The sequence below is a fragment of the Podarcis pityusensis genome (assembly GCF_964106645.2).
Source record: "Podarcis pityusensis genome assembly, chromosome: 1".
Lineage (NCBI taxonomy): Eukaryota > Metazoa > Chordata > Lepidosauria > Squamata > Lacertidae > Podarcis > Podarcis pityusensis.
In genome coordinates, this window is record NC_138028.1 from 3443789 (window position 1) to 3469044 (window position 25256).

Here is a 25256-nt window from a genome sequence, read left to right on the forward strand (position 1 = left end):
CAAAATAAATTCCCAATTACACCCCCACCCCACGACTTCCTCCAACTACCCTTTCTGGTTTATAATGAATTCACTTCTCCTGTTTATCGTCTTATTCCCTAATATAGTAAAGTTAAAGTTATACATCATTATTATGTTCTTTTGTTGATTGTGTTTAATCAAACCCGCAAGTGAGTCCATTTCCTTACATTGCTTCTGTAGGTACATCATGAAAGGTTCCCAGTCTTTTTAAAAGTCTCTATTGTCCTTATCTTTAAGTCTTTCAGTCAACTTCGCCATTTCAGCATATTCCATCAATTTTTCTTGCCATTGTTCTTTCGTTGGCATTTCATTGCTTTTCCACCTTTGAGCTAGTAAAATTCTAGCTGCTGTTGTAGCATACATAAATACTTTCTTCTTGTCTTTTGGCAAATCTTGACCTAAAATGCCTAATAAGAAAGCTTCTGGTCTTTCAACAAAGGTTATCTTAAACATTCTTTTCATTTCATTATAAATCATATCCCAAAAGTTTTTAATTATTTTACAATTCCACCACATGTGATAGAACATTCCTTCCTTTTCTTTACATTTCCAACATTTATTGGAGCTTGTTCTATACATTTTGGCCATTTTTGCAGGTGTAATACACTCATAGCCATGATCCTATACTTTGTTGAAGGGAAACTCCCCACCGGAATAGAAATCATATATTGAACAGATGGAAAGCTCTCAATCTGAGCAGGCTGAAAGCAAAGAATAAGGTTACCTTAACTTCTGTCATAGAGCTTCAGTATGCTGATGACAACGTAGTGTGCGCACACTCAGAGGATGACCTTCAAACCTAAATAACTTTGCAGAAGCTTACGAAAAGCCTGGCCTATCACTCAACATCCAAAAAAGGCAAATCTAAAAAAATGTAGTATAAACACTGACAACTGGAAAACACTGGCCTGTGAGTGCTCCAGTTGGAGAACAGCCTTTACCAAAGGTGTCATGGGCTTTGAAGACACTCAAACTCAGGACACAAGGGAGAAATGTGCTAAAAGGAAGGCACGCTTAGCAAACCCTCACCGTGATCAACTCCTGCCCGGAAACCAATGTCCCCACTGTGGAAGGATGTGTGGATCCAGAATTGGCCTCCACAGTCACGGACTCATTGTTAAAATCGTGTTTATGGAAGACAATCTTACTCAGCTACGAGTGATCGTCAAAGAAGAAGAAGAAGAAGACCATCGGTACATCATTTTCATATAATTCTGTTTTAACAATATACAATATATACAGTACACTGATTTTCAGACTGATTTGGTGTTATATATAGCCTTACAATAACAGATCCAGAATACTAGGTTCTCCTAGTGGTATTAAGCACTGGTAACACGTAACTCCTGCCTCTGCTCCCTTGAAAGGTGGTGGCAACAAACATTTATGGGGAAATTTATTTCCAGCCTCTTTCCCCATCCAGGGTATAACAGGTTTGCTTCTCTCCCTTTCAGCTTTCACTGGTGTCTAAATGTGGTTTAAGTGCAACAAACAAGTTTTCCTGCTTCACAAAGCAGAGGTTCAATAGCAAGGTTGGAAGGGGTTCTGCAGAAAGAAAAGGGGTGCCAAGAAGTCAGGCTTTCATGTTCCTCACCTAAGCGGATGGCTAGGTCCAAAAAATATTGGGATGCAGACGACTGTAATACCTAGAACTGCAGTGATTCACAGTCCATTTGGAATAGAAACAAAATGTAATGTACACCATAACTCAATGAAGACAACACATTTGCCTTTACGCAAGAGTTTTCATGTAAGTTTATTGATCATTGAAATGCACAAGTTTTGCATGAATTCACATTCTAAAAATGTAGATCCAGATCATGACTGTTTTTGCTTCTAATCATATACCCCCATTATCTCTTGTTTTATAAAAATAGCTTGCATTTAATTAGATAAAACTTATTTTTCCTGATCTTTGCATATCTGGACTATTCAGTAAATGAAGATTGTGTGCATATGTAGATCTAATCAGAAAATGACACACCGATTTGTTTGCCCATTTTCAATGAAGACTGAACCAGAAAAACCCTCCAAAGAAAAAGCACCACTTGCTGTGACCAAACCACTCCGTGCATCCAATATTTAGAGGACTATCTATTACTGTCCTCCCGCACACTTCTCAGCTACTCAGTGGGGCTTAGAATGGTAGAATTGTAAGGTTGGAAGGGATCCTGAGGGGCATCTAGTCCAACCCCCCACGAGCACTTCCCTCTGGATCGTGCCGGCGGTGTACTTCCTATGTTCTGCAAGTTGGAAGGTGGGAATCACATTCAGTACTCTGATAAACAGGTATCCTTCCCTGGGGCTCAGGGCACATTGGCAATGCTACCACCCGCCTGTTATTGCAATTGCCACAACCCACAGTGTGGCCTGGCATGGGCAGGGAGAAAGACCGAATTGTGGGTTTACCGTGTTTTGGGCAGACAATTCCCTTTTTGTGGAGAGCAGACTGTGTTCCTTCTGTGCCTTTTTCAGGTGATTTTGGGACGGAGGGAAATTAAAACAGCCACAGCGCCTGCATACCCAGTTAGTTCAAAAGCGAAATTATAAGGAGAAAGAGTGGTGATGTCTGCTGCTCTAACTGCATTCCTGAGTACACCACAGGGCCAATTTCCCCTGCCAAATTAATACGGCATCTAATGGACCTGACTGGTGTTCACTGTGTTTGACCTTACGTGGCATGACTTCTGAAGGCTCATCAGAACATTGCAAAGCTCGAGGCTTCTGCAAGGCAATCCACTTGGCAGCCTCTATTTCTGATTGCTTCTCCCCAAAAGGCCACCTCCCTGTCATTTCCTTGACTGCCACCCTTCCAAGCACAGTGTCTGAACACAAAGAGGTCCAACAGGCCTCCAGGATTCCATCAGAGCTCAAATCTCCGCTCCACCTCGTTAGCGATCATTTTCGCAATGGCAAGGGAGGAGGTAGCAGCGGGTGAAGGGGCATTTCTGACATGGAGGATTCGGCTGCCAATGTCTCCAGTGCCTCCGTCAAACACAAAGTCGTCGATCAAGTTTCCGTCGTTGTCCAAGGCTTGAGCTCTGACACCAGCTGGACCTCTGCAAAAAGAAAAGAGAAACTGGGCATTCAAACAGGGCAGAGTGGACCTTGAATTGTATCTCTGACTATCACAGCTAATGCAACAGGAGACTTGGGTCCCAGCTTGCTTGTCTAGGAACAAAATGCTTAAATTGCTATTAGACCCTACAGATGCCCATATGCTGTTTCAAGTGGAAACTACGTATCTCGGGTGCTTCCTTTAATTTATTAGATTTATATACCATCCTTTATCCAACATCACTGTCGGAGGTGGTATGCCTGTTGGGAAAAAGCACCAAGGCAAAAGCCAGCTCCAGATGGCTAGAATGCAAAACAGGTTTGCAGATGTACTGTTGGAGAAAAGGTGGAGCCTATTCTCTGTACTGAGCACCGGATGTTAGCTCAGTGTGTCATATGACCTGTACTGGAAGTGCAGGGGAGGAGTTGTGACTCTTCTAATGGAGACTGAAGGGTGCAGTCACATTTCTATGTACTGTTGAGTGACAGGAATAAAACATGTAGAAAGGACTCCTGTCTGTCTCATTTCCCCTCCCTGGGAGAATGCAGGGAGGGAGAGAGAAGCAGAGAAGCAGAGGGTGTGTTCTTCTCACGACTAATGAGAAGAATCGCCGGGTTTGTTTACCTAGCCTGCCGGGGTCGCAGACGGACGGTAAACACAGTATCTCGCTCAATTGCCTCGGGGGAGGCCAGGTACCTCTGCCTGTGAGCTGAAGATACTAACATATGGCAGCCTTAGGATGGTTTTGATTCATCGGACATCTGCATGAGAGGCTGGTGGATTGTCCTCCTCTGCTCCAAGGAGGAAGAGAAGCGTCTGAAAGAAGCCAGAGGCTCAACAGACAGCTGGTGGAAAGAAGAGGTGTTTTCCAGAGCAACAAAGTTCAAGGTATGCTGCATTTCGGGCTAAAAGTGTGAACGCAGTTGGATTAATTCACTGGTTCACGGAGCTGCGTTTTGGAAAAACAAAAGCTCCGGGAGGAAGAGGCCTGCAGCTTGAAGGCTGAAGCCTGCATTCCACAAATTCTTGTGGTTGATAAACTGTCCTATTGAAATGCATTGTTGCTAAGTAACGGAAAGTTGGAAAGTTACTGGCAAAGGGGCTGGACTGTGAGTGTGAGCCTGGGAAAGCGAAACAAAACCAGAGAGTGTTTTGGCTACAAGTTTAAGTGCCCTTGGAAGGGACTTTCCATAACAGCCAGAGTTTAGCTGCCAGGTGCAAAAGAGCGTAAACAACTTGCAGTTTGCCTGCGTGAGAAAGAAAAAAACAACTGTTGGATTTTACAGCTTGTTTGAAAGCTGGAGGCTTGGCTTCAAGATGGATGCCAAGAAAGGGGGAGATTTGCCTTACCCATCTCCCTTAACCAGAGACAGTTATTCATCATGGTCTGGATGGATAACTACCCCAGAAGGGGTGAGCCAAGATGATGCTGGCCAAGTTCCTAAGAGCTCAACGAAAGCTGTGGAGAGCTTTGACCCCAGAGGGGAGAGTGCAGGAACAGTGGCTGTTGGAACTGTTGGTGTTCCTGAACAAGGTGCAATGGGTGTTGCTGACAGGGGGAGGGAAGAACAGAGTTCAAATCTCCCCACTGATGATGCTACTGGAGAGCATGGAGTAGCATTGAATGCTGTCCGATGCTACAATTGTGGACAGACTGGGCATCTACAGCGAAACTGTAAGAAGCCGCGCCAGTCAAGAGGAGCAAAGAGTAGCTCTACGAAGCCTGAGGCATCAGGCAAAAGCCGTTCCAAGTGCCAGGTGAAACCTGCAAAGGCTATGATGGCGAAAGGAACCACGCCAGATGTTGGGAACTCGTTCATATTTGACACGGGCGCAACGGTTCATATGTGCCCACACAGACAACTGTTTACGATGTTGAAGAAGCAAAGCTTCGCTGTGAAACAGGCCAACGGTCAAGAGTTGGAAGCGACTGGAATTGGGACTGTGTATCTTGAGAGTCTGAACTTGACTATAAGTGATGTTTACCTGGTTCCAGAACTGAGATTTAATCTGCTGAGCGTGTCGCAGATTGCAAAGAAAGGACTGAAACTGTCCTATGATGCTAAAAGCTGCAAGATCTACAAAGATGGAGAACTGTTTCTTACTGCCAAAGAGAAAGATGGACTGTATTTGTTGACTTTTGATCAAAGTGATTACATGAAATGTAATTCTTCTGATTCTAACGAAATCTCTCTTGCAGGTGTGACCAGTGTGAGCACCAGGAAGCTGACCAAGAAGGTCGACAGAGCATTTCAGCGGGTGTATGCTGATGTGATTGGTCCTCTAGAACCATCTAGAGGCAGTGCAAAGTATTACCTTTCGTGTGTGGATTGTTTCACTAATTATTCTTGGGTTTATATGATGGAGAAACCGCAAGAAACTTTAGAAAAGTTTCAGGAGTTTTGTGACAAGGTTAAAAGTATGCATGATGCTAACATTGATTGTCTTTTCACAGATGAGAAGCAAATTTTTCTGTTACAGAAGTTTCAGAAGTTCCTGGATGGAAAAGGGATAGACCACAAAATTGCAGTTTCGCAAGAAGCGTGGAACAGGGGGGTCTGTGTTAGAGTGAACAAAGAATTGCAAAAGGGGATGAATGCGCAATTGCTGAGTTCACATTTGCCACATGAATATTGGGCCGAATCGCTAGCGTCCTATCTTCATGTGTGGTTGAGAAAAGTCTCAACAGAGTTGGGATGTTCTCCTTTTGAGAAGCTGTTCAATAGAAAACCTTCTGTTGCCTATTTTAAGGTTTTCGGGTCTCATGTGAGAACAGAAGCTCCAGGTGGAGTAAAGAATGCCAGAGGCATTTTTGTGGGTTATGAAAATGGTCTCTACAGAGTAATTTTGTCTGAATCTGGTCAGGTGATTCTCACAAAGTTCCTAGAGAGTGCTCCAGAGCAAGAGCGGGTTGTAGAACACACATTTCCCACAGGAAACGGTTCAGATGATGATGATGATTTTTCTGATGTCACAGATTACAGTGGTACTGATGATGATGACAGTGATAGCTCAGAGAGTTCAGTTGTAACAGTCATTGAGAGGAAATCTCACACAATGGATAGACCTTCACAGGTGAAGGAAGAACCACTGATTGCTACTGGTTCTCAACAGAGTCCAAAGGTTGAACCAGTGAGCACAGAGGATCAGAACCTCATACGCAGGTCTGAGAGAGTTACAAAGGGTGTACCACCAAAGAGGTACTCAAAAGAGTTTGCTAACTTAGCTGTTGCATGTGTTGCTATTGTTAACAACTCAAAGCAGGTTGAAGCAGTGTCTAAGTCAGAGACAAAGACACAACAGAGGGTAGCTAGCCAAGGTAATGCGGAAGCACTCATTCCTTGGAAGCCAGATAACCAGAGAGGTACACTGGTGAAACCAGTGGTGGGGAGTTCCAAGGGTGGAACTGAAACAACAGGGGACTGTTATATGTATAACAACTGTTTGTTCTCTTCTCTGGATCATGTTTTGCCAATTGATGCTTTTGGGGGAGGATGTTGGGAAAAAGCACCAAGGCAAAAGCCAGCTCCAGATGGCTGGAATGCAAAACAGGTTTGCAGATGTACTGTTGGAGAAAAGGTGGAGCCTATTCTCTGTACTGAGCACCGGATGTTAGCTCAGTGTGTCATATGACCTGTACTGGAAGTACAGGGGAGGAGTTGTGACTCTTCTAATGGAGACTGAAGGGTACAGTCACATTTCTATGTACTGTTGAGTGACAGGAATAAAACATGTAGAAAGGACTCCTGTCTGTCTCATTTCCCCTCCCTGGGAGAATGCAGGGAGGGAGAGAGAAGCAGAGAAGCAGAGGGTGTGTTCTTCTCACGACTAATGAGAAGAATCGCCGGGTTTGTTTACCTAGCCTGCCGGGGTCGCAGACGGACGGTAAACACAGTATCTCGCTCAATTGCCTCGGGGGAGGCCAGGTACCTCTGCCTGTGAGCTGAAGATACTAACAGATTCTGCTGGGAATCACAGATCAGGAGAGCCCTGCCGTTGCTTTCAGGCTTCCCAGAAGTGGGATCTGTTTGGCCACTGTGAGAACCAGGTGCAGGACTTGCAGCCGGGCTCTTCTCATCTTCCGTGATGTCTAAATCCCCAAAAGGAATACCTGAGTATATCGTTGATGGTAACTTCTGGTATAAATTTCTGCAGCTGCTTCACCTGAGCACTAAGGAAACACGCTCTGTACATTTCTCCCATTCCATAAGAGAAGTTCCTCAACACCAGCTTCCATAGGCCACTGGAGAGGGAAAGCAACATTTATTGCAAGTAGCTTCCATTCATAGATAGATAGATATGTACATACACATGCATGCAAACACACACACACACACACACACACACACACACACACACACGTAAAGGAAAAATGTAAGCAGAGCAGTCAAAAATGACAGAAATGCAAAAAAGGTCCCTCATGATGAAGTGTAAACGTAATCATATGTAAACTATTTGCAGTTACCATTCACAAAGCAGGGTGGATAAAAATCCATGATTATTATTTTTTTAAATCAGATTTTTAAAAATTCAAATCAGATTTTTTTGATTTAAATCAGATTTTTAAAATAAAATGCTTTTGGAGGAAAAATCTTTCTAAAGATTTTTAAATTTTCTATTTAAGTTACGTTATGGTCCAAAGGCTATTCATCAGGAAATAAGGATTTGTTTTAAGTTTTTCATGTGTGCTAAAACTCAGTCTAAGGTTTTTTTAAAATAAAAAAAATAGTTTAACCACATCAGTTAACAAACACGGATACATATGCTATAATGTTATTGTTTTAGATAAATAAATTGTTTAAGTTGTTATTAAGGAAATGATTATTCTTCTCCTTCCAATAAAGTACAGCAGAAAAGTTGTCCAAATATAAGCAATAATTTCATAATTATCTGTCTATGTATTTCTAATAGTATAGCCAAATCAGTAATTTTTTATATAACTGTAAAAACTACTCTGAAAATTCATTATTCCAAAAATGAAACCTTCATCTGGTTGTAAATATTAAGATTATACTAGCAAGAATGAGTCTTTCTGTAAAAAAATGATTTAAATCAAGTCTTCCTGACTAGTGATTTAAATTGATTTGATTTAAATAAAACCCACCCTGTCACAAAGCCTTGTTGATGACAATAATCCTGACACTGGTAAGCTAACTAACTCCTGTAGTGGTAGGAAACTAATCACCCTGATTCAGGCCATTTCATAGAATCATAGAACCATAGAGTTGGAAGAGACCACAAGGGCCATCGAGTCCAACCCCCTGCCAAGCAGGAAACACCATCAGAGCACTCCTGACATATGGTTGTCAAGCCTCTGCTTAAAGACCTCCAAAGAAGGAGACTCCACCACACTCCTTGGCAGCAAATTCCACTGTCGAACAGCTCTTACTGTCAGGAAGTTCTTCCTAATGTTTAGGTGGAATCTTCTTTCTTGTAGTTTGGATCCATTGCTCCGTGTCCGCTTCTCTGGAGCAGCAGAAAACAACCTTTCTCCCTCCTCTATGTGACATCCTTTTATATATTTGAACATGGCTATCATATCACCCCTTAACCTCCTCTTCTCCAGCCTAAACATGCCCAGCTCCCTTAGCCGTTCCTCATAAGGCATCGTTTCCAGGCCTTTGACCATTTTGGTTGCCCTCCTCTGGACACGTTCCAGTTTGTCAGTGTCCTTCTTGAACTGTGGTGCCCAGAACTGGACACAGTACTCCAGGTGAGGTCTGACCAGAGCAGAATACAGTGGCACTATTACTTCCCTTGATCTAGATGCTATACTCCTGTTGATGCAGCCCAGAATTGCATTGGCTTTTTTAGCTGCCGCGTCACACTGTTGGCTCGTGTCAACAGTGTCTGTGTGTTTCATTTACCTCTGATCTCTCTACATACCCACTTTTCTTGACACCCCACGTGTATAATATATATTTGGCAACTGAGGACTGCACATCATGCATCTTATGAGCTGGACTCTGTTCTGTAGAAACTTCTGCCATTAAAAAACCTGTTCAACTTTGAAGGCGCTACCAAACTCTCATTTTTATAACAGCAATGGTAGTCCCTCACTAACATTGCATGTTACAGGTGTGATTAATACTTTTTAAAGAAGTGACGAGATTAAATAGTCCTTTTGCTCCTTAGCTCCGAGATGCAGCAAAAGTCAAGGGCTCTGGGGCTGGGCCAGGAGGATGTTCGGTGGAAGAGGAGCCAGCAAAAAAAAGGTTGAGAAAAAGCGTTACGAAGTGGACCTCGTTAAATGAGGCAGCGTTTGGAGAAGCCTTAAATGAGAGGAGAGCACAGACAAGGGAAATATTTGTGTTGTGTTGAATGGGGGCAGAGGGGAGAGGAGGAAAATTAGCCAGAGTGGAGGACTTTATATGTGAGGACTAGGAGCTGGTGCAGAAATGGGAGTGCCTGATCACCTCATCTGTCTCCTGAGAAATCTCTATGTGGGACAAGAAGCTACAGTTAGAACTGGATATGGAACAACTGACTGGTTCAAAATTGGGAAAGGAATACGACAAGGCTGTATATTGTCTCCCTGCTTATTTAACTTATATGCAGAATTCATCATGCGAAAGGCTGGGCTGGATGAATCCCAAGCCGGAATTAAGATTGCCGGAAGAAATATCAACAACCTCAGATATGCAGATGACACAACCTTGATGGCAGAAGGTGAGGAGGAATTAAGGGTGAAAGAGGAGAGCGCAAAATATGGTCTGAAGCTCAACATCAAAAAAACGAAGATCATGGCCACTGGTCCCATCACCTCCTGGCAAATAGAAGGGGAAGAAATGGAGGCAGTGAGAGATTTTACTTTCTTAGGCTCCATGATCACTGCAGATGGTGACAGCAGTCACGAAATTAAAAGACGCCTGATCCTTGGGAGAAAAGCAATGAAAACCTGGACAGCATCTTAAAAAGCAGAGACATCACCTTGCCAAATAAGGTCTGTATAGTTCAAGCTCTGGTTTTCCCAGTAGTGATGTATGGAAGTGAGAGCTGGACCATCAAGAAGGCTGATCGCTGAAGAATGGATGCTTTTGAATTATGGTGCTGGAGGAGACTCTTGAGAGTCCCATGGACTGCAAGAAGATCCAACCTCTCCATTCTGAAGGAAATCAGCCCTGAGTGCTCACTGGAAGGACAGGTTGTGAAGCTGAGGCTCCAAGACTTTGGCCACCTCATGAGAAGAGAAGACTCCCTGGAAAAGACCCTGATGTTGGGAAAGATGGAGGGCACAAGGAGAAGGGGACGACAGAGGATGAGATGGTGGGACAGTGTTCTCGAAGCCACAAACATGAGTCTGACCAAACTGCGGGAGGCAGTGGAAGACAGGAGTGCCTGGCGTGCTCTGGTCCAGGGGGCCACGAAGAGTCAGACATGACTAAACGACTAAACAACAACAAAGGAGCTGGTGCAGAGCATGAAGCTGGCTGACTTAAGAGGAAAGAGAAACAATACAGGGGGAAAATATGTATTACAGAAACCGTACCCACCCCCTGGTGTTCCTTGTAGCACCAGAAATGCATCCGCTCAACCCATAACACCCTGGAGAACAACCTATGCAAGAAGCAGGTGTCCATCGCCCATAGTAAGCAGCGCGATGCTTCCTGGGATTACTATAGTTCATACTACAGACTGCAGAAAAGTGGGGCAGGGCAGAGGTAATGAGATTCTTGTTCTTCACCTGCAGATGAATGGAAAGAGGACACTACCTGTAAGCCGCCGCGTCTACAAAGTCTTGGAAACTGAAGTCATAAAATCTGTAGCCCTCTCGTTTGAAGGCAAGCACGGCGTTAGGCCCGAGCCAAACACTGCCATCCATCCTCGGGGTGAAATGGATACCCAGGAAGGGGAAACGGGGATCAGGCACCTAAAGCACGGGAAACACACTTGGGAGTCAAAATGAATTTGAAAGAACCACACCACGCATCACACAAGAATGGCCCAAGAAGCATCTCTCTGAATGGCGCAAACCAAAGAAAACATTGAAAAGAAGGGAGCAGGCTTGTCTCTCTCATACCCTCTTTTTAAATGAAAGCTGGGGATCTGGCAATTATAGTTCATCAGGTGGAGCGCCCCCCCCCCATGTGTCTCAGTGCCAAATTTTGGCTAGGCACATCACATGATAAATATGAGCAACAACATGTGTAGTCACACTCTTCTTCTGTTCTGTCCTCCTGAGAAAGATTAGTGCATGTGTGGACCTAAATACATCTCCGAGAGTTCTGTCTATCAAGATACAATCTCTTACAGTGGTGCCTCGCAAGACGAAATTAATTCGTTCCGCGAGTTTTGTCGTCTTGCGATTTTTTTCGTCTTGCGAAGCACGGTGTCGGGAAAGTTTTGGAAAAGCTTCAAAAATCACCAAAGTCTTTAAAAACCTCAAAAAAGGCTACCACACCGCGTTCTATGAGTTGCTCCTCGAAGTCAAGTCGCAACTGTATTAACGGTGTTAAGAAAAAGGAAACAAACTTGCAAGACGTTTCCGTCTTGCGAAGCAAGCCCTTAGGGAAAATCTTCTTGCGAAGCAGCTCAGAAAACAAAAAACCCTTTCGTCTAGCGAGTTTTTTGTCTTGCGAGGCATTCGTCTTGCGAGGTACCACTGTACTTAGCTAAATGTATGGATATATAAAAATCAGCATCCGGGGGAGTGTGGAGAGAGATGCTTTTAAGTCAGAATGGAGGAAAGGGAAATTGGCAGCAGTAACTTGAAATATTCTGGGAAATTGCTTGGAGCAGCCGACATTTCCCAAATATACCCTCTCTAAAGCAGACTGGTTCAGATTAGGTCATTTCAATATCTATATAACTTTCCCACCGGCATTGTATGTGTCTTTGACCATCAAAGCCATAGGACTCATTTTCCGGGTGGTAAATAATAATAATAATAATAATAATAATAATAATAATAATAATAATTTATTATTTATACCCCGCCCATCTGGCTGAGTTTGCCCAGCCACTCTGGGTGGTTCCCAATCGAGTGTTAAAAACAATACAGCATTAAACATTAAAAACTTCCCTAAACAGGGCTGCCTTCAGGTGTCTTTTAAAGATAAGACAGCTGCTTATTTCCTTCACAATTAATTTTATAATGAATGATTTTAGAGTGTTGTTTGTGCTGTACTTTTGTACTGTTTTATTGTTGTTAGCCGCCCTGAGCCCGGCTTCGGCTGGGGAGGGCGGGATATAAATAAAATTTATTATTATTATTATTAACATCTGAAGGGAGGGCATTCCACAGGTTGAGGAGGATTCTCAGAAGAGGACAATCCCAAGGTTCATTAGAGGAAAGCCAAAATAGTTCAAATAGGCTGAAGTATGCAGTGGATCTGCCCTGAAACTATAAGGACTCTCACACCATGTGTACAGCTTAGTAAATATTAAATATTGTATTAAATAAATAACACCAGTACTCAAAGCATCCCAAAGCACCAAGGGCTTTCTCAAGCTCTCCGTAAGTTGACGTACCGGATAAATATTTCCTTTTACCAAATAGCATTTCTCTGGCTTCAACACCAAGTAATCTCCCCGGAATGGAACAATGCGAGGCTCCGGGCTGCAGCCACTGATCTGAGAGATGCGGTCCGAATAAAGCCCTGCACAGGACACAAGATGCCGACAATGGATTTCCTCCCCCTGCGCAAAAGAAGATGTTGAGGCTCAGCAAAACTATAGCTCCATCTAACATCATCAGAAAACCAGCTAACCCGCTAGACTGTCTGTTTATCCTTCCATTTCCACACCTAGCCTGCTGCACCCCATGCGTAGGGATGATCGCTGGGTCCGGAGCACACTCCCCACCCGCAGCCTGCCTGCACGCATGACCTTGGGGTGCGGAGCACACTCCCCCTCACAGACAAAGCCACAGCTGTCTGAACATCATGCCCTCTGTCGAACCTTTTGCGGTCTCAGTAGTCTGCCGTGTCCTGTCTGTGACCTTTGTCTCTGAGACCTTTGTCTCCTTCGTCATACACTGTGCAAAGGGAAAATGATGCGGTGGAAACAGGTGCCAAAATAACTTTGTACCACCCCATGATCTCGGGACTGGAAGATGTGTAAAGGCCACAGCCCAAAATGTATCTGCCTGGATTTGCATATTGTGTCAATAAAAGGAGGCTCCACAGAGCTGGCCGGCAGCTTGCTTGCAGCTCACCTGTGCGCAGCTCAACTCCTGCCTCATGTCCTTCACTTCACCATGCTTGAAGGTACCTGTTCTAGTGTGACAGGTGGAGGTGAAGAGGCCTGATCTTGACCAGGAGTGGTCTGACAGGCCAAAGAGCACCTGGCAGGCTCTTCAGGACCACGGAGAGCTCCCGGAGGAGGCTGGTGTGGCTTGCTGATAGCTAAGCCAGCAGGAAGTAAAGGTGCAGAATCCCAGCCTGGAACCCCACAGTTGGTCCTCACTGGGTGACCTGCCAGTGTCTTTTCTGTTTCTTCGCAGGGGAGCAAGGGGCCTGAGGCAGCTGCTGTGCAGGCAGAACTGCAGATTCAGGTTCCACATGAGAGGCGCTTGAGGTCCTTCAAGGGCAGAGTCATAGAATCACAGAATTGTAGAGTTGGAAGGGACACCAAGGGTCATTCAGTCTTGCCTCTGCTATGCAGGGATCTCAATTTCATGACCGATGACCATCCAACCTCCGCTTAAAGCCCTCCAATGAAGGAGAGTCCACCACCTGGAGTACTGTGTCCAGTTCTGGGCACCACAGTTCAAGGACGACACTGACAAACTGGAACGTGTCCAGAGGAGGGCAACCAAAATGGTCAAAGGCCTGGAAACGATGCCTTATGAGGAACGGCTAAGGGAGCTCGGCATGTTTAGCCTGGAGAAGAGGAGCTTAAGGGGGGATATGATAGCCATGTTCAAATATATAAAAGGATGTCACATAGAGGAGGGAGAAAGGTTGTTTTCTGCTGGTCCAGAGAAGCGGACACGGAGCAATGGATCCAAACTACAAGAAAGAAGATTCCACCTAAACATTAGGAAGAACTTCCTGACAGTGAGAGCTGTTCGACAGTGGAATTTGCTGCCAAGGAGTGTGGTGGAGTCTCCTTCTTTGGAGGTCTTTAAGCAGAGGCTTGACAACCATATGTCAGGAGTGCTCTGATGGTGTTTCCTGCTTGGCAGAGGGTTGGACTCGATGGCCCTTGTGGTCTCTTCCAACTCTATGATTCTATGATTCTACCTTCCAAGCGAGTCAGGCACCATCCTCTCTTAAGACTAGACCTTGAGCAGGGAAAGGACTATGAAGCCCTCGAGGCAAGAGCCACTTGACTCACATTAATATCCATCTCAAACTGTTTTTGTGGTGACGACAGCCATCGTGGTTAAAGTTTTTGTACGCCTGACATGCGACAAATGCCAAAACACGAAAGAAAATATTCTGCACTTGAAAAGTAAAATGTAATCTGAAAGCTTGGACTTACCTTTGAGTTTCTAACAACAATTGGATATTTCATCCCTGTAAATAATAAGATGAAAACTATAAATGGCACACATAAAACAACTACATATAAACAGAACCTCTGAACCACAAGGACAAAACAGAAGAACTTGTCAGGCAGATTCAAGGCCCTAAATACTTATAATAATATAATAATAATAATTTATTATTTATACCCCGCCCATCTGGCTGAGTTTCCCCAGCCACTCTGGGCGGCTCCCAATCAAGTATTAAAAACAATACAGTGTTAAATATTAAAAACTTCCCTGAACAGGGCTGCCTTCCAGATGTCTTTTAAAAATAGGATAGTTACTTATTTCCTTCACATCTGAAGGGAGGGTGTTCCACAGGATGGGCGCCACTACCGAGAAGGCCCTCTGTCTGGTTCCCTGTAACCTTACTTCTCGCAATGAGGGAACCGCCAGAAGGCCCTCGGCGCTGGACCTCAGTGTCTGGGCTGAATGATGGAGGTGGAGACGCTCCTTCCGGTATACTGGACCGAGGCCGTTTAGGGCTTTCAAGATCAGCACCAACACTTTGAATTGTGCTTGGAAATGTACTGAGAGCCAATGTAGGTCTTTCAAGACCAGTGTTATGTGGTCCCGGCGGCCACTCCCAGTCACCAGTCTAGCTGCCGCAGCCCAGGGTAAAAACAAAGCTGTACCCAGCAGATTGGAACAGGAGTTTTCACCAGCCTTCTAATTCCAGGGTCAGGACATTTGTCCCTCTAGCCCAGTATTATCTGCTGTGATGGGCAATAGATCTCCAGCATCTCAGGCAGAGAGGAGTGGGGCAAGAGAGACTGGGGATTGAACCTGAAACCTTCTGAATACAAGGGAGAATCTCTGCTACTGAGCTAGAGTTTCTACCCTTAAAGAGAGACAAGCTGCTCTTTCAGAAGTGACCCATAAGCAAGAGGTATTTAGCTCGCCTCTTTCACCCTCTCCCTGCCTCCGCACAGCCTCCACTGCTCTTCAGACTCAGATGGTGACAAACAGGCACGTTTTCTATGCACCCACAATACATAATAGTCAGACCACATCTCGCACCGGATTCTGAACGGGCCAAAAAGGAGAATGTGCCATCATCCCATTTTAGCGGAAAGTTTCAGAGTACGGCTTCAGTTCCATGGCGCCAGTTGTGTTTTAAAATAATTTCAGAATGCCTACTATAAACTAACGATTCCCTATTTAATTGCAAGGAAGAAAAGTTTACTGAATTGCCACAGCTCTCTCTCTCTCAGCTATGGCTTCTTTGAATTTAGGCTATGGGCTAGTTCTGGAATTTTGCATCTCCCAGGATGGTCTCTAAAGCAATTCCTGCGTCCACCTGAAAACATTCCACGTCACTCCCCTAGATCATCCCATGAACTGCAATATCTCCAGAAGCACCTGGGAGGCTGTGAGCTCCAGGACTGCATATCAGCACAGAACCTCACGGAGGAGGACTGCCAAAGTGGGAAGGAAGGACAAAGAAGTCGGAAGGAAAGCTTCTTACCATCTTCACTTCCAGCAGGACTTTCTTTGGCCACCGCCATGTCCTTGACCTCAAAGTCCGTCAAAACAGTCCCTCCGGCTGCCTGGAAATCCTCAGCGTAGGCAAAGGCCACCTGCCTGTAGTTCACAATGCCTGTGTACGGCGAGTCCAGGGCCATCACACCCTGAAAAGGCATTCAAAGGGATTTAGGGCCACAGAGAGTTTTCAAGAAGGAGGAAGACAGAAAGGCCCCGTTTCAGGCCTGCTCCAGAAAGGCTCCTAAAGCAGCACTCTTGAGCAGTAAACACAAAGGACCTCCAATTCCCAGTCAGTTGCTGGGGGTTGCAAGCAGGAGAGAGCTTGTGGGCTCCCCACAGACATCTGCTTGGCCGCTGCGGGAGGCCCCCTTTGGCTTGGTCCAGTAGGGCTTATATACTGTATTTTTCACTCTATAGGACACACCAGATGATATGACGCACCTAGTTTGGGGGGGGGGAGGAAACAAGAAAAAAAAATCTGAATCCCAGAAGCCAGAACAGCAAGAGGGATCTGGCTTCTGGGATAGCCTCTTGCTGTTCTGGCTTCTGGGATAGCCACTGGGATAGCTGGGATAGCTTTGCGCAAAGCCTCCGCAGGGCACGGGGAGCTTCTGCAGAGGCTTCGCGGGGCCATCCAAAAGCAGTGCTCCCTCAAGCTGTTCTAGCTTCATGTGAAGCCTCTGCAGGGCACGGGGAGCCTTCATCCCCGTGCCCTGCGGAGGCTTCTGGGACAGCCTGCGAAGCCTCCGGAGGGCAGTGGGATGAAGGCACCCCGCTGCCCTGGGGAGGCTTTGCGCAGCTAACCCCAAAGCTAGAATAGCGAGACGAAGCGCTGCGCAGTGGTCCGTCTCGCTGTTCGCTCCGTCTCGCTGTTCTGGCTTCTGGGACAGCCTGTGAAGCCCTGCGGAGGCTATGCGCAGCCATCCCCAAGCTAGAACAGCTCTCCCGGCTTTCAGCAAAAGGAACCCAAAGCCTTTGGAGCGCAGCGTGAGGTCCCGCTGCGCTCCAAAGGCTTCAGGCGGCTATCCCTGAAGCCTGGAGAGCAAGAGGGGTCTGTGCGCACCGACCCCTCTTGCTCTCCAGCCTTCAGCGAAAGCAAAAGGCTAGAGGACTGCTGCCAGTGCAGACAGAGCTGATCTAAACAGCAGGTGGGCATCCTTTTCTGGCTGAAGGGCCTGATCTTTATCTCCTGCACCCGCGGCAGGCGAAAGTTGGCAGGTGTGTGGGGCCGCCCATCTGCCAATCCTCTGGTGTCGCAGTGACATCACCCACTTGACTTTGAAGAACCTGATTGTCGGGACCTCAAAGCAAACTACAGGGCTTTCAAAGAGCCCTCTGTACATTTGTAAACCTCCTCACGGGAGGATGTTACCAAGAGCTTTCCGTGCTTCTCCTTCAAACCACAGAGGTGAAGGAGCCTCTTTGAAGTAGCTCGCTCCTGAAAGCTGTTTCACAGGGCACTTTTGCATAGCGTTTTAACCCTCACTAAATGAATGAGCAGAGATTAAATCCTGCTGCCTGGGAACAGAATCATGCAACCAATGCAGAATTAAATCCTGTCCTCACGCCCATCAGCTGAGGTCACTACCATGGGTGAAGCTTGGGGGATAATAGCCTGATAGGCTATTAATGGTCTGCTGGCCAGAGGCTTCCACCTCTTATCTAGATGGATCAATGATGGGACTTGTCAGAAGACAGGTTCTTATGATCCTTTAATGGAGGGTTACCTTCCGGAGGTCCGTTCTTAACCCAAAACCGTTCTTAACCTGAGATGCGCTTTCGCTAATAGGGTCTCCTGCTGACGCTGCGCTGCCGGCACACAATTTCCGTTCCCATCCTGGGGCAAAGTTCGCAACCCGAGGTACTACTTCCGGTTAGCGGAGTTTGTAAACCAAAGCGCTTGTAACCCGAGGTACCACTGCAATTCAGATGGGGAGGTGAACAGCTTCACTGGGCTTCCCTAGATCCCAACCCCCTCCAAAAGGTTCCCAGAATGAAAAAGATGCGTCACATCGAAGGAGGTCGTGTACCCGGCAGTAGGGCTCCTTTGCTTGTATTTCTTTGGAAGAGATGAGTTTCAGTCCGCGGACCTCGTTCTGCAAGCCCCTCTCATACAGCGCCTTGAGTCTCGGAACTTCTTCCTGTTCAGCTGCAACGATCAGCTGCAGAAGAAATAAAGGAAGTTACAATGCGGAACGTGGGCCAGCCACAGAGTAAAAATGCAACGACAGAGCAAAGGTAACGACAACCGTGCTGTGTGGGATGGAGCAGGAGGAACGTCATGTTGTCATAGTAATTAATTACAAGTTTAATGGAATGGAAATTAATCCTCTTTTCAAAAACTTGGCATAGGTCAGGCTTGTCCAACTTCCAAGAGACTGCAATCTACTCCCACTATAAAAAAAGTTTTTTTTTGGAAATCGAGCTTTTTTTAAATAGTCAAAGTTGTTATGCTTTGGGGGGGGGGGTGCGAGAGGTCCCACGATCTACCACAGGTATCCCGTGATCTACCAGTCTACCAGTTGGTGTGTTTTTCCCGATATATCCAAAAGATCAAGGACTTAGCTACATTAGCTACATTCTGTGTATCTGAAGAAGTGTGCTTGCACACGAAAGCTCATACCAAGAACTAACTTAGTTGGTCTTAAAGGTGCTACTGGAAGAATTTTTTTTATTTTAGCTACATTAGTAAAAATAAAACATTATAAATGCATTATAACACTGTGACACCAGATGGCGCTGTAGAGCCAAAATTGGAACTCTATGAAATTTTCCATTGTGAGCATTACAACGGTTTTTTCAGAGCATTTTCAGAGTGGATTTTTTTTTATAGCTCTATCTCATCCTGGGTCCAGTTCGTGATTAGGGCTTCACTGAGCAAGACCCCTAATTAAGACCAGGAAACTCAGTTAATTCATTGCCGATGTACCACTAATAATAATAATAATAATAATAATTTATTTAAATCCTTCCTCCCCCGTCAGAGCCGGGCTCAGGGCGGCTAACACCAGTAAAATTACAAGAAAAACATAATAGGGGAGGAAAGAAAGAAAAAAACCAATTTAAAATACAGGTTAAAATACAATTTAAAATGCAGCCTCATTTTAAAAGTAGCCCATAAATCAAGACCACAAGGGGAGGGAAACATAAGGGTCAGACTGAGTCCAAACCAAAGGCCAGGTGGAACAGCTCTGTCTGCATGGCCTTAGGAGACTGTTCTTATGGCAGTCAGAAAATTCAAATGTATAAAGCAAAGCTGTAAGGACTCTTTTGATGTACAGTGCTCTACAAGGATATTAAGAGTTGCTGGAACGGAAAAGCAAAAAGTGCTGCACCTACCATACCTTGCCGCATTGTTTATACGGGATTCCCTTTTGGTCACAGTACTCATAGCAGAGGGCAGCCCCTTCCACACACAGCTTCGCTTTTAGAGATCCCGGTTTGTAGTAGATCCCACTGTGAATAACACCGCTGTTGTGTCCACTCTGGTGGAAGGCTAGTCAGAGAAATGTGTTACAAATAAGGAGAAATATTGAAATACATGCTGCATGGACCATTATTCTTTTTAACTGTCAGGTGAAATACATATTTAAACCGCCAGGTGATTCTTCAGACTTCAAGCCATGAGAAGTAACTATAAATGCGGTGTAAACTGACCAGAAATGTATAAGGAAAAGTTTGCAATGATGGATTAGCTCGTCCCCCACCCACTGCCACCGCCCCTCCAAATTGCCCTCCCCCCCTTTGCAATTAGGCTTGGAAAAAAGCTCTTACTGGTGACAATAAAGTCTTCTTCCAGGCCTTATTTTGGTGGAAGAAGGGGCAGGGCAGAGAGCACCCCTTTGCAGGTGCATGTCCAGCCGTGGGCACTGCACTGGGAAGCCGTGCAGTAGGCCTTTTAAGATAAATGGGAAGTTGTACAAAATTGGCCCCTTACAAGAAAAGTTCCCACTGGATTGCACCTAACTGAACGATGCCTTTTAGTAAGCCATTTAAACAACCACCACCAAATCTGGAAGATGGGGCAGGCAAAAGTTAAAAATGCATGAGGGAAACTAATACAGAAGGTGATGAGCTCTTTTATCAGATTCAGATATCATACCCAACTCCTTCTCCTTTTCCAGCACTCCAAAAGTGAGGGATGGATGTCGCAGGCTGAGCTCCCTGGCCGATGCCAGCCCCACAATCCCAGCGCCGACAACAGCCACATCAAAAGTGCTATTAAAAACGGGTTTGAGAAGAATGAAAATCACACACTCCACACTGGCAAAGAACTTATTTTGGTCAAAAGCTATCAGACAATTTCCAAGAGGGGTCTGTTTTGTTTTTGCTTTTTTGCATTTACGTAAAAGATTTTTTTTACGTAAGGGATGCGGGTGGCGCTGTGGGTTAAACCCCAGAGCCTAGGACTTGCCGATCAGAAGGTCGGCGGTTCGAATCCCCGCAACGGGGTGAGCTCCCATTGCTCAGTCCCTGCTCCTGCCCACCTAGCAGTTCGAAAGCACGTCAAAGTGCAAGTAGATAAGTAGGTACCACTCTGGCGGAAAGGGAAACGGCATTTCCGTGCGCTGCTCTGGTTCGCCAGAAGTGGCTTAGTCATGCTGGCCACATGACCTGGAAGCTGTACGCCGGCTCCCTCGGCCAATAAAGCGAGATGAGCACTGCAACCCCAGAGTCGGCCACGACTGGACCTAATGGTCAGGGGTCCCTTTACCTTTAAAAGATTTTTTAAGTAAAAAAATGAAAGTTATAACAAATGTGGGCTGAGCTGTTCACTGTCCCATTACGTCACAGCCCGTGCCAAAATCCCCGCCCTTTAAAAAAAGATGGGAGAGTGACATTATACGCATTTACACCATTAAAGATTGTACTACTCTTCTGTTCCCCTAAAAAGTCATTGACTGTCTTCGGGCTGAGAAGACAGAAGAGCAGCAGGGAAAAGGCAGAATGGCGATGACTGGACAGCATCGTGTGGATGCCCCAGAACAAATGAAGGAACCAAGAATTGCAATTCCACACAAAACACAAGTGTGGAAGTTCCTGTGGTCTCCTCTTACTTGCAGCTGCTCTCCAGCTTGTCTTTCACATCACCTGCTGTCCTGTCCCGACTCTTTAAACTAGATATTTCATTTATCAGTTATATGTACATCCTGTGTCTCATTTTATCATCACGGCCTTCTCTACGATGGCTATGGTCTATCTCCACAACCAGGTGAGGAGCACACTGTTGCCCTGGGGTCTCACTTTTGGGCTTCCCAGAAGCATCTGGTTGGCCACCTTAAGAGCAGGAGGCTGGGTTAGATCCAGCAGGCACTTCTTCTTTTTTTCTAGGCAAAACATTCATTTTTATTACTGAAATTTTGCCCAGCAATGACAATTTTAACTTTCCCCATCCTGACATATCTTTTTAAACTTTGAACTTTATCCCACGTTTTGACGTAAATATTTTGAAACAATGTACAGTTCATATTTGTCATAGTAATACCCAAGTGTTTAACAATATTTAACAGATACAGATTCATGAAAGGGTTGTCAGCTTACATCGCAATCCTATATTAAGTTTATATTGAGCTTATCTGGTGCACAGAGGGCATTTTAGTTTATGTGAATGAGCAGCAATATGTACCCGGCAAGTTGTTAGGTGAACAAACTGGGCAGGACAATGTTCTGGGATTTAAAATTATGCTTTCTATTTAAAAAAGGCACTTCTTGTGTTCTCATTTGAAACAAGTGCTCTACCACTAAGCTGTGTCTCCAGGTTTTAATGGAGGGAACCTAACAATCTAATTCCCTCCCTGTAGTGACTACAGTACAGTGGTACCTTGGTCTAAGAACAGTACTGTTAACAAACGATTCGGGCAACGCACTCCGCAAAACCAGAAGTAGGTGTTCTGGCTAGTGAATTTTGCCCCGGAAGATGAATAGAAGTAGACCACTGGAAGGGCACCGGCGGCGGGAGGCCTCATTGGGGAAAGCGTGCCTCGGTTTAAGAACACTTTGAGTTAAGAACGGACTTCCGGAACTAATTAAGTTTGTAGACCGATATACCACTGTAGTCTGAAGTGGTCCATTCTAGCAACAGTTTCATTACTACGCATCTTCCTGTTCCAAAATGGTGCTAAAAACCCCAAACCCACAGGCAGAGGGCCTTCTCGGTGGTGGCACCCACCCTGTGGAACCCCCTCCCATCAGATGTCAAGGAAAGAAACAACTATCTGACTTTTACAAGACATCTGAAGGCAGCCCTGTTCAGGGAAGCTTTTAATGTTTGATGTTTTATTGTGTTTTAATATTCTGCTGGGAGCCATCCAGAGTGGCTGGGGAAACCCAGCTAGATGGGCTGGTCTTTAAGGTGCTACTGGACAATTTTTAAATTATTTTATTATTTTATCCAAGTAGTCATACCTCGGGATAAATGTGCTTCAAGTTAAGTATTTTCAGGTTGCGCTCCATGGTGCCCCGGAAGTAACGGAGTGCATTACTTCCGGGTTTCGCCGTGCACGCATGCGACCTGCACATGCGCAGACACGGGTTGCGTTCGCTTCAGGATGCGAACGGGGCTCAGGAACAGATCCCGTTCGCATCCCGAGGTACCACTGTCATTGATATAGAAATGAGCAAACCAGTGATGTTTTAGGGAGCAGGCTAGCAGGTGAGGCCCATGACTTACATCATAGGAGCCTACACAACACAAAACAATGTTGCTGGATGTAAGTTTTATTTTATATGTTTTTTATCTTATATTTTGGAAATGCACAGCCAGGTTTTTCCCCCTTCAATTTTCTAAGCTAGAGCTTGTTTCGCTTATATGTAAATCCGGCACTGGTCCTTATGCCCTCCCAGTCAAGCCCGCTTCAAATATTGACAATGTAGGTTTTATTTGCTTTTTATCTTATACTGTGGAAATGGACATCCAGTTTTTTGTTTCCTTTAATTTGGGGAGGGGGCAAGAGAGTGCGGCCTTAAGCCAGGCTCCAGACGTTTCGGGACTACAACTCCCATGATCCCTCGCTACCAGGACCGGCGCGCGGGATGCTGGGAATTGTAGTCCCCGAACCCCTGGCGGGCCTAGGCCTGCTTCACTCCCCCCTCAGTTCCCCCGAAGCCGCGCCGGTTCCCCTGCCCTCCCGGCCTCCCGCCCCGCTCACCTCCCGGGGGTCCCTCCGAGGTGCCGGGCGGGGAGAAGGCGGGCCGGCGCCGGGGGGAGCCGCAGCCAGCGCGCCCGCCCGCCCCGCCACACACAGGCCCGGCCGCACACCGGGGCCATGGCGCTCCCTAACCAGCCGCCTCCCTCCCGGCCAGGCGCCGCCCCGAGGAGGAGCCAGCCCGGCCCGGCCCCACGCCCCGCCGCCGAGGCCTGCAGCGCCGGGAAGGAAGAGGAAGGCGGCGGCGCCCGGGGGCTCCGGGGGGAGGCGAGCAGGCAAGTGGGGGCTGCTCTGGATGCAAATTGTTGCTGCTGCTGCTGCTGCTGCCCTGGGTCCTCTTTTCCCAGGACACGCCCACCACCATCTTATTATTATTATTATTATTATTATTATTATTATTGCTATTGCTATTTTGTCTTGCTCAAGGCAGCCCAAAGAAACTTGCATCTTGCAAAGCGACCTGCGTTCAGAAACGTCTTTTATGCAAATTGTTGTTGTTTATGCAAGTTGTTGTTGTTTCTGCTGTTGCTGCTGCTATATGTCCTCTTTTCCCAGGACACGCCCACCACCATCATATTATTATTATTATTATTATTGCTATTGCTATTTCGTCTTGCCCAAGGCAGCCCAAAGCGACTTGCATCTTGCAAAGCGACCTGGGTTCAGAAACGTCGTTTATGCAAATTGTTGTTATTGTTTATGCAAGTTGTTGTTTCTGTTGCTGCTGTTTCTGTATGACCTCTTTTTCCAGGACACGTCCACCACCATCATATTATTATTATTATTATTATTGCTATTGCTATTTTGTTATTATTATTGCTATTGCTATTTTGTCTTGCCCAAGGCAGCCCAAAGCAACTTGCATCTTGCAATAAAAATACATAGAAAACTGTGGTTGTTTTTGTTTATGCAAGTTGTTGATGTTGCTGCTGCTGCCCTATGCCCTCTTTTCCCAGGACACGCCCACCACCATCATATTATTATTGCTATTGCTATTTTGTCTTGCCCAAGGCAGCCCAAAGTAACTTGCATCTTGCAAAGCGACCTGTGTTCAGAAACGTCTTTTATGCAAATTGTTGTTGTTGTTTATGCAAGTTGTTGTTGTTTCTGCTGTTGCTGCTGCTATATGTCCTCTTTTCCCAGGACACGTCCACCACCGTTATTATGATTATTGCTATAGCTATTTTGTCTTGCCCAAGGCAGCCCAAAGCGACTTGCATCTTGCAAAGCGACCTGCGTTCAGAAACATTGTTTATGCAAATTGTTGTTGTTGTTTATGCAACTTGTTGTTGTTGTTCCTGCTGCTACTGCTGTAAGTCCTATTTTTCCAGGACATGTGCACCACCACCTTCTTCTTCTTCTTCTTCTTCTTCTTCTTCTTCTTCTTCTTCTTGCTATTTTGTCTTGCCCAAGGCAGCCCAAAGCGACTTGCATCTTGCAAAGTGACCTGGGTTCAGAAACGTCGTTTATGCAAATTGTTGTTGTTGTTTATGCAAGTTGCTGCTGTTGCTGCTGCTATGTGTCCTCTTTTCCCAGGACATGTCCACCACCACCATCATATTATTATTGCTATTGCTATTTTGTCTTGCCCAAGGCAGCCCAAAGCGACTTGCATCTTGCAAAGCGACATGCATTCAGAAACGTCGTCGTTTGCTCTTACCAGTCTGTCTGCATTTCAGTGCCGGGTTTACGTATAAGCTATAAAACAAGCTGTAGCAAATGGCTTTAGATACCTATTAGGTCCATAAATTACCATATAGCATATATTCAACACAAAAAAAACAGCTGCAATTTGTTGTTGGCAAAGGACAGCTGGATATATAAAGGGTCCTGTTACCTTCAGTAGCTTAGGGCCGCATCAAACCTAAATCCGGCCCTGGTCTGCATGGCATGGTAGCGCTGGGAGGGACCACGAGAGTCAGTCTAGTCCAGCCCCTTTCAGGGCAGCAGGGATCCTTTGCCTGGAGTCATATAGGATGGTAGAATTGGAAGGGACCCAAAGGGTAAATCCATACCTAGCAAATTGCAACTAGTTCCCTTTGAGACCGGTGAGATTAAGTCATTGCAAGCGTCC

General features: G+C 45.7%; 1 protein-coding gene and 1 long non-coding RNA gene across 3 annotated transcripts; both read right to left on the reverse strand.

Moving 5' to 3' along the window:
- Positions 1-1746: 1746 nt before the first annotated feature.
- Positions 1747-23319, reverse strand: L2HGDH (L-2-hydroxyglutarate dehydrogenase). 2 transcript variants are annotated; one of them, XM_080992136.1, is made up of 10 exons: positions 23186-23319; positions 20140-20255; positions 19382-19533; positions 18068-18199; positions 16021-16183; positions 14507-14541; positions 12551-12718; positions 10792-10949; positions 7191-7322; positions 1747-3080 (listed from the first exon to the last, which is right to left on the reverse strand). In XM_080992136.1, exons 1-10 carry the CDS (start codon positions 23302-23304, stop codon positions 2885-2887), a joined length of 1371 nt encoding a protein of 456 aa, XP_080848262.1. In that variant the 5' UTR covers positions 23305-23319; the 3' UTR covers positions 1747-2884. The 2 variants fall into 2 exon arrangements, with proteins under 2 accessions (XP_080848262.1, XP_080848261.1); XM_080992135.1 differs by lacking the exons at positions 20140-20255; positions 23186-23319 and having other exon boundaries at positions 19377-19520.
- Positions 11274-11790, reverse strand: LOC308470440. The gene is made up of 2 exons (XR_013982425.1): positions 11683-11790; positions 11274-11325 (listed from the first exon to the last, which is right to left on the reverse strand). It is a non-coding gene; the product is annotated as an uncharacterized lncRNA (long non-coding RNA).
- Positions 23320-25256: the final 1937 nt, after the last annotated feature.